This window comes from Oxyura jamaicensis, chromosome 12, assembly GCF_011077185.1.
Source record: "Oxyura jamaicensis isolate SHBP4307 breed ruddy duck chromosome 12, BPBGC_Ojam_1.0, whole genome shotgun sequence".
NCBI lineage: Eukaryota > Metazoa > Chordata > Aves > Anseriformes > Anatidae > Oxyura > Oxyura jamaicensis.
Genome location: NC_048904.1, coordinates 5,373,864 through 5,386,457, shown reverse-complemented (window position 1 = coordinate 5,386,457; position 12,594 = coordinate 5,373,864). Strand labels below are relative to the sequence as shown.

Genomic DNA, 12,594 nt, shown 5'->3' with positions numbered 1-12,594 from the left:
GTCAAAAATCCTGTGAAGAAATTTTTACTATTAATTTTCCTTAGTATTATTTTTCTATTGGGCACTATAGCTAACTACAAGGAGAGGATGTCATCCATTTGGAATATAATATTTACAAAATTCAAATAGTCTGTTCCAAGAGATTAATTTATCACTGTGACAGTTTCTCAAGTTATACCACCAAGAAATTTTGAATACACTTGATATAATTTACTAGTTATACCAGAGTTTTGTATGCTCTAACTGATATTTTTACCATTTTAATTTAATATACACTTTCAAATGGTATATTGTCAGTTTTAAAGAATACAAATAATGATTTAGGTATGGTAAGACTAAATGTAGCTGAAATATTAAATTGCAAATTACAGATGCATTTGACATCTCTCTTTAGGATAAATCTGAATATAGGATGACCACCTGGCACTCATATTTGCAGGAGTAACTTGTTAAATAATATAAGTAAGGAAGATGTCATTTTACAGTTTTATTTATTTATATTTATTAACATTTATTTTTATATTTTTTCTTAATTTACTAAAATAATTTATTTAATTTTGGCATACGTTAAGGAGGTCATGCTCTATACTACTGTGTGCCAGATTATAACTGTGGTTTTATTAAATATTAGATATCTGAAAGTTCACGTTTATTATTAAAATTCTACTTTCTGGTAGATTCTCTTTCTTAGTATCAGCCTCATAACTTCTGCAATTTGCTCAGAAAATGCAATGATATTTAGTGTTTTATGTTACAACATTGAAATTGACTGCAGTTGCTTGAATGTGTCCAGCTAAGTTGTCTATGCTTCTAATAAACATATAATAATAAGGGCTACTGATCATCAATAAGTATCTGTAACATGCTCATTACTTTTGTCTGCCTTTTTTATTTAAATTCCCATTTTCATGTTCTGTCTTGGGTGAAGATTGTTTACTGTCTGTTGTCTGTTGAAATTTTTCATCATATAGGCAAAATGCAGGATGGGAATATGGAGAACAGCCAGAACAAAGGTAATCTTCTTTCCTATTAAGCAGGTTGTGGATTTTATGTTTAGCATATGTAGGTAGATTCTGTTAAAAAATAAAACAAGAGTTTGTGATTTGTGCATATATGTAAAAATGGCCCTATTCAAGCAATATTGAAAAAAGATCCTACCAAAGAAATTGTAGAATTGTAATTTATAGAATTTTGATGTATCAGATATTTAGGATAGGAAAAAATAATTATTTATAATAAGATGTTTTTAAAAGATGCTGTCATGTCACGAAGCATTTGGATTCATTTTTCTTGTGCAAGTTATGTATGCTATATATCATGAGTGAGTTTCCAACTCTCTTTTTGATATGTTTGGTCATCTTTGGTGTTTAATGACATTGTATAAGCATATTTTCAATTGCAGGGAGAAGGTTAAAAAAAAAATAATAACAACAGGAAACTTTAATGCCTCAGGTTATTTAGCAATGTAAAAGTGTGCTATAATGATAAATAAAAGGAAGATTAAGAATATTAGGTGTTTCTTTGTTAATGTGCAATCTCAGGAAGAAATAGAAATAAATATTTTGCTTCCTCTGAAGAAAAGTCATGTTTCCATGTTTTGTTAAATAAGACACCAGATATCATGATTTAGATTATGCCAAGTAAGTAAATTAAACTATAATTTTGTCTTCAGATAATTCTAAACTTTGCAAAGATGGTAGATAGAAATAGAATAGATAAACTCAATTGTTAGTGGTGCAGAACCATTAAATAAAATTAAACTAAATGAATACATTTTAAAGTTAAACAAAACAATTAGATTTCCAGGTCAGAGAAGCATGATTTTGTAAAAACTGTTCAGGAATGTCAAAGCTGAGCAGATCTGTTTCATCTCATTGTTTAATTTACTTTTGTCTTCTTTCTATACAAAACTGACACATACACATATATAAATTGGAATGTCTTTTTTTTTTTTTCATTAAAAAAAAAAATCTTGCTTTTTGATACTAAAAGTTTCCTTTAGCATTAGCATTCTTTCAGGAATGTATGCTTTAGCTTGTAATTTTTTGTTTTTATTTTTTAAATGGGATAATTACGATGGTTTTGCTATCTGACCTTATGGTCAAGCTACTTGAACACTAAATGCTAAGGAAACCTTTAAAGTCTGGTATTACTCTAGAATAGCGGTTCGCAAAGTGTGGTCCACAGGTTACAGAGGTGCCTATGCAGTCACGCAGATCTGTTTGTGGAGTGTCTGTGGAACCACACTGCTTTTAAAACATTGTCTTTAAAATTAAGATTATAAAAGTGCATTGTAATCTATGAGGCATACCAAAATTTAGTGAATTATAGATAGTCAACTTGCTAAAATGTTTGAGATCTGCTATTCTAGGAAATCCTGCAGTACTGATGTACTGTTACTTGCCAAGTGTTTTGCAACACATTAAGTGATATATATGTGTATAACACAGAATATCATTGGCTATAAACAAACAAACAAACAAAACCAAAAGTAATGGTTTTCCTGGTACTCAACAACTGGTGCGTTACATATTCCCATGTGTGTGAAGTGCTCATGGGTACACTTGTACATTTGTGCCCCTGCGGAACCCCGCTGGGTCCTCGTGTGGGCATCTGTCTGCTGTGGGAGCAAAGGGTAATTCTGTGCATAGTTCCAATCATCAGCCCCAACAGGGGTGTTGCTGGGGGTATTCAGTAAGTATCAACACTAGGAGAAGAAAAATGGAGAACAGTTCTGGAGTAACAGTTTTGTTCTGCATTATTAGCCAAGCAGCAGGATGGGGCTGCTGCCATGGAGATGCAGCCACTGAAGAGTGCAGAAGGGGGAGAAGGAGATGACAAAGACAAGAAGAAATCCAACATGCACAAGAAAGAAAAATCTGTGCTTCAGGGAAAGCTGACTAAGCTGGCAGTCCAGATAGGCAAAGCAGGTATGACTGTATAATTGTCTGAATAGCAGTGTGTTGTAGTAACAACAAAGGGTTTCTAAGCAAGGTATTCTTAAAAGAGTAGTGCTTTATTACTGCAATATTTAGAAATTGATTGTCATAGTACTGTCATGAGGACAGTAGGTGGTACTGAAGATCTTTTATCTTCAAAAACTTAGTTTTGACCATCAAGAAACAGAAAGCTTTGGGCAACTTGGAATGTAATGAATATTTGAATCAAAATGAAATGTAGCTTACTTGATACTCCCAAATTCAGTAATTACATGATATTTAATTTCCTCCTCCCTTAGAACTTCTAAGTACACAGTTTCAGAATCTCTAATATCATCTCAAAATGTCACTCTCACAGTATTTCCCTCTATGGATTCTGAAATCATTCTTAATATCCATGTTCATGCCTTCTATCCAAATATGACGTTGACTCTTGTGTCAAGATCCAGGATATTTGGATCTTCTATCCAAATATATCTGTTGACTCTTGTATCCAGTACCATCTGGTCCCTACTGTTAAAAGTCCCTTTTTCTCCAACATGGAGATAGAAAGTTAAGATCTTTCATAATGACATAATGTTCATTAGTTTTTTTTTTTTTTTCTTTTTTTTTTTTTCCTAGTAGTATTAAAGAGATCTTGGTCTCTTTAATTCTACTCATCCCTGGCTGTGGCCATATAACAGAGTCCTAACTTCCTCACCTCTGTTGAATCTCCTTTATACTTCTTTACCAATCTCATCTGTACCCCTACTGTTCCTTCTAATTATTTTCAGTTGAGTACACTTAGCTGATCACAGAACCCCATGATGCCACGTCTGTCTCTTTGCCTGAACAGTGCATGACTAAGAATTTACACTTATCATCTTTTTAATATTCAATTTAATACTTTGCCCATCTTCATATTCCACAAGCTTTTCTGTTTTCTTGCTAGGTATACAACAGTATGCATTGATATAAAAACACTTCATTTTTTATGATTATTAACTTCCTAGACTAAGTATCTTTCTACATTGCTTTCTGTTTATTACTCTCTCTGGTGTTTTGGAATGCATATAGATGTCATTTTTAAAGTAACAGTACAGGTCTTTCTAACCATACTGTGACAAGTAATATGAATTACATTAATTATGGCCTCATTTTTTTTTTTCTTTATTAGGCAGTCTATGGAAATATCTTATATTGCCATAAAGATTTACCTGTATAATATTTTAATGGATTTTCTATTATCCTCTGGTATGGTCTCCCTGAGTTCCCTGTTTCCTGTCAACCTTAACATCCTTTAGCTTACCTTTTTATTTATATATTTTTAACTTCAGTCAAGACGTGGAATTCACAGAATCCTCCTTCTATTGATGATCTCTTTAGACAAAAATCAGTATATGCTGAAATGCAGGCTTGGCTTCTTATCCAAAGCCAAAGAGCGCTAATATTAGCAAAGTAAAATAGATGTTCTAATGGCAACCAGTTTTTATTTGTCACTTAAATTCAGGAACATAGTTGTAAAGGAGAAATACTATCTTAGCAAAGTCTGTGTCATCAAGAGAACATATAATCCACAGGATCTTCTTAGAATTCTGTGAAATATTTATTAGTCTCTCACGTGATATACTGTCAGTGTTGTACTCTTTTGAGACTCTCCTCACAAACATATGCATTATTTTCATATGTCCCTTTGAAAAGGGAAACCTTGGAAGCACTATTAATCCTTTTTTTTTTTTTTTTTTTTTTTTTTTTTTTCCCAGAAGACCAATTACATAACTGTGGACAATCATATATTATTGTTTTTGACTGGATACCTCAGTCTAAAATATTCTACATAACAAAATAAACTAAAAGATACTCCTTTTCTCAAGCCTCTCAAGATAAACTTATTTAAAAAGAAAGATGAGGAAATGTTGTTTGAATATTTAGACTAGCAAAGTAATGTACTAAACTTGAAAAACATGGCTTAATCATCAGGATTTACTCTAGAGTTACTGGGAAGTTTTAAAGGCAGCGGTGAGATGGTGCTTAGAAATGGTGCAGCAGCATCCGGCTGTTCTGAATTGAGTCTTTCTTTACTCATTAGAATGTATGGCTGTTGTAATTGTATTACAATAACGGTTTATGTTGAAAGTGTTTTATAGTAATGTTTTCCTCTACATTGTATGATTTACTATTATTGGTACTAGTGGTAATGTAAAATCTCATGTAGAATAAGAAAATAATTCCATATGAAACTCAAATATAAATTTCTAATTGCATGTTTTTAATTGTTTGGTTTTTGCTTCATAGTAATTGATTATTTTTATTTTCAGGTTTGGTGATGTCTGCCATCACTGTAATCATTTTGGTACTCTATTTTGCCATCGACACCTTTGTGGTCAAAAAGAAACAGTGGCTGCCTGAGTGCACTCCTGTCTACGTTCAGTATTTTGTTAAATTCTTCATTATTGGTGTTACTGTACTTGTGGTTGCTGTTCCTGAGGGACTTCCACTTGCTGTCACTATTTCTCTGGCTTATTCAGTAAAGGTAAGAGACATTAAAAATAATAATGTAAGAAAAAATACTTTTCTGTTTCAAAGAAGGCAAGGTTTTTCTTAAATGTGGTTGTAGATGCTTGTAGTTAATGTAAGTGATTTGGTTAGGAAATTAAAGAGGATTAAAATACCGGACTTGCAGATTATTCCATTATCTGTATAAGAATTTTCTTGGATTGCTTTAGCAATTTATTCAGATGGGCCTTATGTAAACATTCTAGGAATCTCTAATGAAAATTCTGTAGTTTATTTCCATTTAGCATGTAAAAAAATAACATAAACATCACAAAGAAATAGCTTGATTTATTCTTTAGTCAAATATCATTAACAAAAATACTCAAGAATGTGATTTTTCTAGAAGAGACTGTAGCTGCTTTAAAAATATTTCCCCTTCTCATTTTGCCCTTCACCAAGTAGATACAGCACATCCATGTGTATCTATATTTGCAGTATCAAACTGTAATATGCGTTTGCCTTCAACTGGTGATACTGTGCCCTGAAAGTGTAAGACACTTTTCTGAAAGTAAGGGTCAGGTGATTGGGCACAGAATTCTTTAATAGTGAAAACATATAAACAAGGATAACGTGTGGTGGAGTTGTTGTTGCTGTGGTTTGGCTTGGTTGGTTTGGTTGGTTTGCAAGATGTGTAGTCGCTCCATGTGCTACAAAATAACGTACTGGCATTGGACACGGTATTGAAAAGAAGGATGTAATATTTGACTAGACACTCAAGGTTAAAATAAAGAAGAATGTGTCTGGAGGATAATATCTCACAAACAATTCATATTCTGTGCAGTTACAGATTTTGTTCTAATAGGTAACTTTATTTACACTACTAATTACTCTTGATGTTTAGCTTTAATTCTAATTACACTAATTCATTATGTTTAGGAGTTAAGCTGAAAGAAAAAATCAAAAGGAAATATAAAAAATTCATAATTTTATAATATTTACTATAATGATTCTGTTTAAAAAATCCTGTTATCTTCAGGTACTTTAGCTAATTTTTTCTGTTCTACTTATCAGAATAAAATAAAATATGTAAAGAAGATGGAACTATGTAATTTTATCAAAAGCAAAATTATTTCAAGATGATCACTGGTTGTCTATAACTAGGACTTTTACAATTAAAGTTCTGGTTGAGCATTACATGCTAATGAACAAGACTGAATATATGCTTTTGTCCTTTGTATAACTGATTGAGATTTGTCAAACCAAATCTTGAATGTATTTTATTTTTGCTTTCTCTCAGAAAATGATGAAGGATAACAATCTGGTCCGCCACTTAGATGCTTGTGAAACTATGGGTAATGCTACAGCCATCTGCTCCGACAAAACAGGCACACTAACAACCAACCGGATGACAGTCGTCCAAGCGTATGTCGGTGATGTCCACTACAAAGAGATCCCTGACCCAGATTCTGTACCTGCCAAAACCCTTGAATTGCTGGTAAATGCCATCGCTATCAACAGTGCTTATACTACAAAAATTCTGGTAAGCTGGGCTTTCTGTCACTAAAATGAAACATGACACAAGTTATATTTTTTAAGCATTGTTAATTCCTTAACATCCTGTTGTTGATCATCAATTGTTAAATACCGTTAAGGTCCTCAAAATGAGAGCAGGTTGTAAAAATTATTTATCTTATGTGTGGGTGGTGTTTTGTGTGTGTGTGTGTGTATGTGTGTGGGGGGGTTGTTGTTGTTTTGGAGAATAGGATTGTACTTGTATATACAAGACCATGCTATATTTTAAAAACTCCCGCTGTTGTTGGGTTGGGTTGGTCTAATCTGTATACAGGTAACTTTACAAAACTAGTTTTCATTGAGACTTCATGTGTGTAAAAATATTTTGTGTTTTAATTCGTCAATGAGACAAATGGGATTGGTTAAATCAGTTAAGTTAATGCAATTAACTGAAGTTAATGCAGTTAGCAATGCTAACTGGATGTTAGTAACAATCAACATTTGGAAGAAGAATTTTTAGATAAAACTTAAGCAAGCGTGTGAAGTGTGTTTGTGGCAAAGGTGCTTTGAAATGAATGCTCCTGAGGAAAAACTGTTTAACTAGGGCTAGTATGTGAAGTGAGGCTACAACTTCAGCACCCTTCAGTCATCTGTGCCATGATGCACCCCCTCTTCAGTTCTCACTGAAAGCTCTCTGGAAAGGGAAATGTGAGGAGCACCAGCCCCAAGACAGCTTGATCTACTTCTTACACTGAGAGTGGACACAGTGGCTCCAATAGCTCAGACAGACCATGTTTGTTGACACCTTGCAGCTGAAATCATCCAGCAGTGTGAAAGCACCTCTTTTCTTGCACTGCAAGGAGAAGTAGGTGTAGTCAAATGAGGTTCGAGCTACCCCTTTTGACTTTAAATTTAGATACCCTGGACTTGCACGTTTCAGCTGTGAGGATCCAACTAAAAGTGCCTGTTCCCAGCTGAATCCTGGACCTCATTCTTCTTTTTCCTATGGTCTGTCCAGGTTAGGGTTGATGAAATGAAAGATGGGCCTTCCTATTTTGGGAGGTTCCATGTAAATGCTGGGTGGATATTTTATGGCAGTGGCTTTTTGAATTCTAATTTGCATATTTTAAAATTCGTAAGAATATTTTTCTGTTGCTGAGTAAATGCATGTTTTCATATTTTGATTGTTGGAGAGAGGAACATACCCATATATTTTAATATAATTACAGCCCCAGTACATCTGGGTACTTCCTTCTGTAGGAAGTGAAATGGGACCAAAGTCAGCCTCAGTACACAGACTGGAGTTAAGACAAGGTAATACAGAGACAGGAATGAAGGAGAATAGGCAGATATGTGCATTTGTGTTTATATTATTGCTGCAGTGATAATGCTAGTCACCAGCATCAGTCCTAGCTGTCACTGTGGAGTTCAGTGTTGGGAGTGCTTTGGTAAAATGTTACCAACATTGGCAGAATTTTACTCATTTCTGAGATGATGTGGCACAGAACAGGCAGGTTGGCTGATAGTAAGTCGGGTAAGACACAGCATCATCTGCACTTCAGTTGTTTTGTGTTTTGCTGCTGCTCGTTTTGAATTCTTGAGATCAAACGCAGTAATAAGGTGTTTTTGTTCAACTTCCATACGAGTTCAGGCTCTCTGAATCTCAGAAGAAGTTTAACTTTCTGAGCAAGATGTGGTAAGATACTCGACCAGTTTCCAAAGGGATGCATCTGTGATACATGTTTAATGTTCTCTCTTTCTCTTGTGGTAATAGTTTCATTTGACAGAAAATGTTCTCGTCAATAGTAGTTTTAAAATTTCATTGTGGTGTCAACATAGTGGTGTTGTTTTTTACCTTCCCCATAGCTAAGATTCAATGCTTCTCACTAAAGTTAATGGTATGTGCCTATTAAAAGGAGTCAATGTTTCACCACTTCAATTCTTTTACAGCTTTGCACTGAGACCAACTCTCCGAAAAATTGAAAAACGGGTGAAATTCTCTGGAAATCACCATTGTGTGGTTGCATATCAGATGACAACTTGAACTCATCTGTATAAAATTAGTGGGGATTTTTTAGCTCTTATAACAGCATCATTAGGTCAAGCCTTGCAGTATGGACCCCGTGAGAATACTCCAGTATCAGAGGAGTTTATTGTTACAGCATGCCTAAGCCAAAGTTTAAGATAAAATGTGTTGCTCCAAAGCCCTTATTCATTACAAATCATAAATATAGAAAAAAATACATAAGGATTTTTTTTTTCCAGGATGAAGTGTGCAGAACTATTTTTCTAACTGCTAATACTGAATACATGCTTATGCACTCATTCTTAGGGCATGTTAAATCAAATTGTGAATATCAGCTCAAACCCAAAGGGCATATGAGTGCTATGTCACAAAGACTGAATTTTACATATTCTATTATTAGTTACATAGTTACGTGTACGCTGTAAATTGCACATTGCATGAACTTATGTTCAGAGTAATCACATATGGGGCCGCAAAATTAGTCAAGATACTGTGCTGAATGAGAAATGTTCCCTCTTGCATTATCGTTTGATTAAGGGGCAATTGAACCGTTGATAAAAATATAAAAAGAACATAATATCACTGCTTGTAATAAAAGATGTGAATTTCCCTGAGAGATCAAACACAAATTATTCTAACTAAACAATAGCATCATTATATATAGTTCTTTTTAATGCTTTCCAAGGATTAAGTTATTGTGTGAGCTGCTTTTGCATTCTGTTAGCCTCAGAGCAACTTTAGTGCTGCTCTTCTGCTCTTATGTGAAGCTGCTCTCCAGAAAGTCTTTTTTTTTTCTTTTTTTCTTTTTTCTTTCACCCAGTATTAATGTTTTATATAGCTTCCCCACCCTCTCCCCACGGAAGTAAAAACTGCACTTCATATATTTTTGCACGTGAGCTGTGATAAGGACTGTAAAGCATGTCTGTAAAGCACGTTCTTACTCTGAAAACAAAATTTGCATTTTGGGAATGCTTAGATTGCACTTGGAGCAGAAGTACTTTGATCTCAGATATCATGGAGCAGTAATGCTAAAACCTAACTGCTAACATGGAGTAGCAAATACTAAAACCAGTGATTTGAACTCTTCTTTTGAGCTCTTGCTTACATAAATTCCATTTTAATTATAAAAGTGTTTATTCTTTTAATTTCCTGAAAGCTGTCAGAGGGGAAAGATGGCATGCTGTCTGGATGAGTATAGTATGTTCTTATTAAAGAGAGATCACAATTAGCAATAAGTTGAGTGATTTTTAGTACCAGTGGAAAGACAACTGAACCAGTTACTGTGATCTAACACAGGCATTTCATTAGGTACTTATTAAGTCCCCAGGGAACAAAAAAAACTATTTGTGCTTAGGTGGATATCTGGATCAGGCTGTTTTCAGTTCTGAAGATCTGAAGCATCATTTACTGCATTTGCACAGTATTTAGCACAATGTATTGAACATCCTTTAGCTGGGACTCTTGAAGGAAAAAGATGGATACATCACAGAAAAGTGCAAAACATTCACTGCTTTCCACAGCAAGCCAACTTATGAAATGAAATAAACATATGGTAGTTTACAAATGGATATATGTTAGTCAAGTAATGAATGTGACCTGGTACAGCCTATTGGACAAAAAAGGTCTCTATTGGTTAGAACAAAAGGGGTGAATAAAGAAAAAAAAAAAAAAAAAAAAAAAGACAATTTTATTGCAGTCAAAACAGATAAAATGATGCTTCCTGTTTATGGTAACGCACAAACCCACCTGCTTGTTACATTAACATCTCTCTAAGGAGTTAGTGAAGATACCCAGGTTGCCCGCACCCAAACTCCAGTTACATTCCTACCCTAGCTCCAGATGAGGCTCTTCACTGTGCACTCAGACAGACCTCTACTCACAGGACTGCTGATGAGTTTGAGGGCCCCAGATACTCCCAGCAGGGAGCAACAGGAGCTCCCCACAAGCTGCCCTGAGAAGGGGATTTGGCTGGGGGAGAGCAACGCTGAGGGAGTGGACTGGCTGCAGGGGTATGTGCAGCATAGCTGTGGGATGGAGCTGCAGCATAGACTCAGCCATTAAGACTTACTGGGAAAAACAGAAAGGTGTTAATTCATTTTATTGCTTTCTGTAATTATTTTTAATGCATATATAATGAAAGAAAGTATTTAAAAAGCGGAACTAAATTTCTAATGCCATTATACTGAAAGCAGTTCAAGAGGTTTTGGCACAGATTTTTTTTTTTTTTAGTTAAAGAGTTCTTTTAACTGATTGTCTGATGCAGAAATAGTGGAATGAATGCACTTTATACTTTCTTGGAGAAGAGGGGTGGAGGGAGGTTGGCAGAACAGGTAGGTAACCCATAATATGAGAAAAAAAGAAGAAATGGCATTCTACAGAAGTGAAATGGTAAAAAGTAACTGAAAATAAGGTTTTAAAAGTGCACAGATAAAATAAGGTTTTGAAAGCACAACAGTACCTTGAAGGAATAAATGAAAATATATCATGGGTATTGAGAACGTGGATGTAGTAGCTGGGGAAACAGTTCATTTTATTCGTATATTTATATTTGCATCCAAAAGTAACAGCTATCCAGGTTGTTGGGAGACATTACTTTCCCCTCATAAATAGTCTTAAAAGAGGTGTATAAAGTACAAAATTTACTTCTCTTTTATAGAATTGTTTTTAAAACCATCAAATTTAAAGTCTTTGGATTTCATTTATCAAATACTTCATCTTGTCTATTTATTTTTTTTTTAATTAGTGGAAAAATGTTCTCAGAATAATTTATATACACATACTATTTAGCCAACAGAAATTCGCTGTCATTTCCTTTTGCCTTTCATAATTCCATCACTTTCAATATAGTAAGACCTTCCCAGAAGAGTTAAAGTTGTGTTCAGGAATGTGGATAATTTCGAAGTTTGTTACTGAATTAATAAAAGAACTTCATAAATGGTAGGTTAGTTTATGGATTTTTCCATACATTTCCTCAGATTAATTTAGAAAGTTATCCGTGAGTGAAAAGAGGATGGAAGTATCTTTTCAACGGTAGTTGCTTGCAGCTCTCTAATTCTTGTCTCACAGAGCACAGACCTTTTATCTCTGCATATACATGCGTGTGTATTTATATGAACTCTTGTTTACAAAATAGAATAGAAGACCCTAACAATTAAAGATTGTGTTTCATTTCTTACACCAGACTCAAAACCCCCAAATCAGATTATGCTATACCTATCAGCAGAAAATCCTTGGAATTTATATTTCCTGAAGCTACAGCAAAAGATCCCATATTTTATTGCAGCTGTTTGCCACAGGCAATCACGCTAAATGAAACTGCTGTTGGATGTCACTAGAATTCTCTTTATTCAGAGGAGAAACATGAGAAAATAGCTTTTATCATTCAAACAACTTTTTAAATTATTTTGGTGGTTGAAACTGGAAAGATACATTTATTTACGGTTTTTATTTATTCATAAAACCTCTTCATTACCATTTGGTTTTAATTGATATGAAGGTTCAGGTTGGGTCTTGTTTTAACCAAGGAAGTTAAAATGCTAAGGGTGTTCCATATTAAAATATTTTAAAAAAAGGAAAAAAAAAAAAAAAAGAGAGAGAGAGAAAAGAAATGGGGACAGAAGTGATTGGGAAAAAAGAAAAAGG

At 34.1% G+C, this 12,594-nt stretch overlaps 1 protein-coding gene across 18 annotated transcripts in view; it reads left to right on the top strand.

The window, feature by feature from the left end:
- Positions 1-12,594, top strand: part of ATP2B2 (ATPase plasma membrane Ca2+ transporting 2) — a 405,121-nt gene that overhangs the window by 322,435 nt on the left and 70,092 nt on the right. For 16 of the 18 annotated variants that reach the window (XM_035337444.1, XM_035337435.1, XM_035337434.1 and 13 more), the window contains 4 exons: positions 972-1,013; positions 2,766-2,930; positions 5,237-5,451; positions 6,712-6,954. In XM_035337444.1, the coding sequence (XP_035193335.1) occupies positions 972-1,013; positions 2,766-2,930; positions 5,237-5,451; positions 6,712-6,954 (665 nt within the window). The remainder of the gene's footprint in view (positions 1-971; positions 1,014-2,765; positions 2,931-5,236; positions 5,452-6,711; positions 6,955-12,594) is intronic. The other 2 variants (XM_035337441.1, XM_035337443.1) reach the window with 1 other exon arrangement.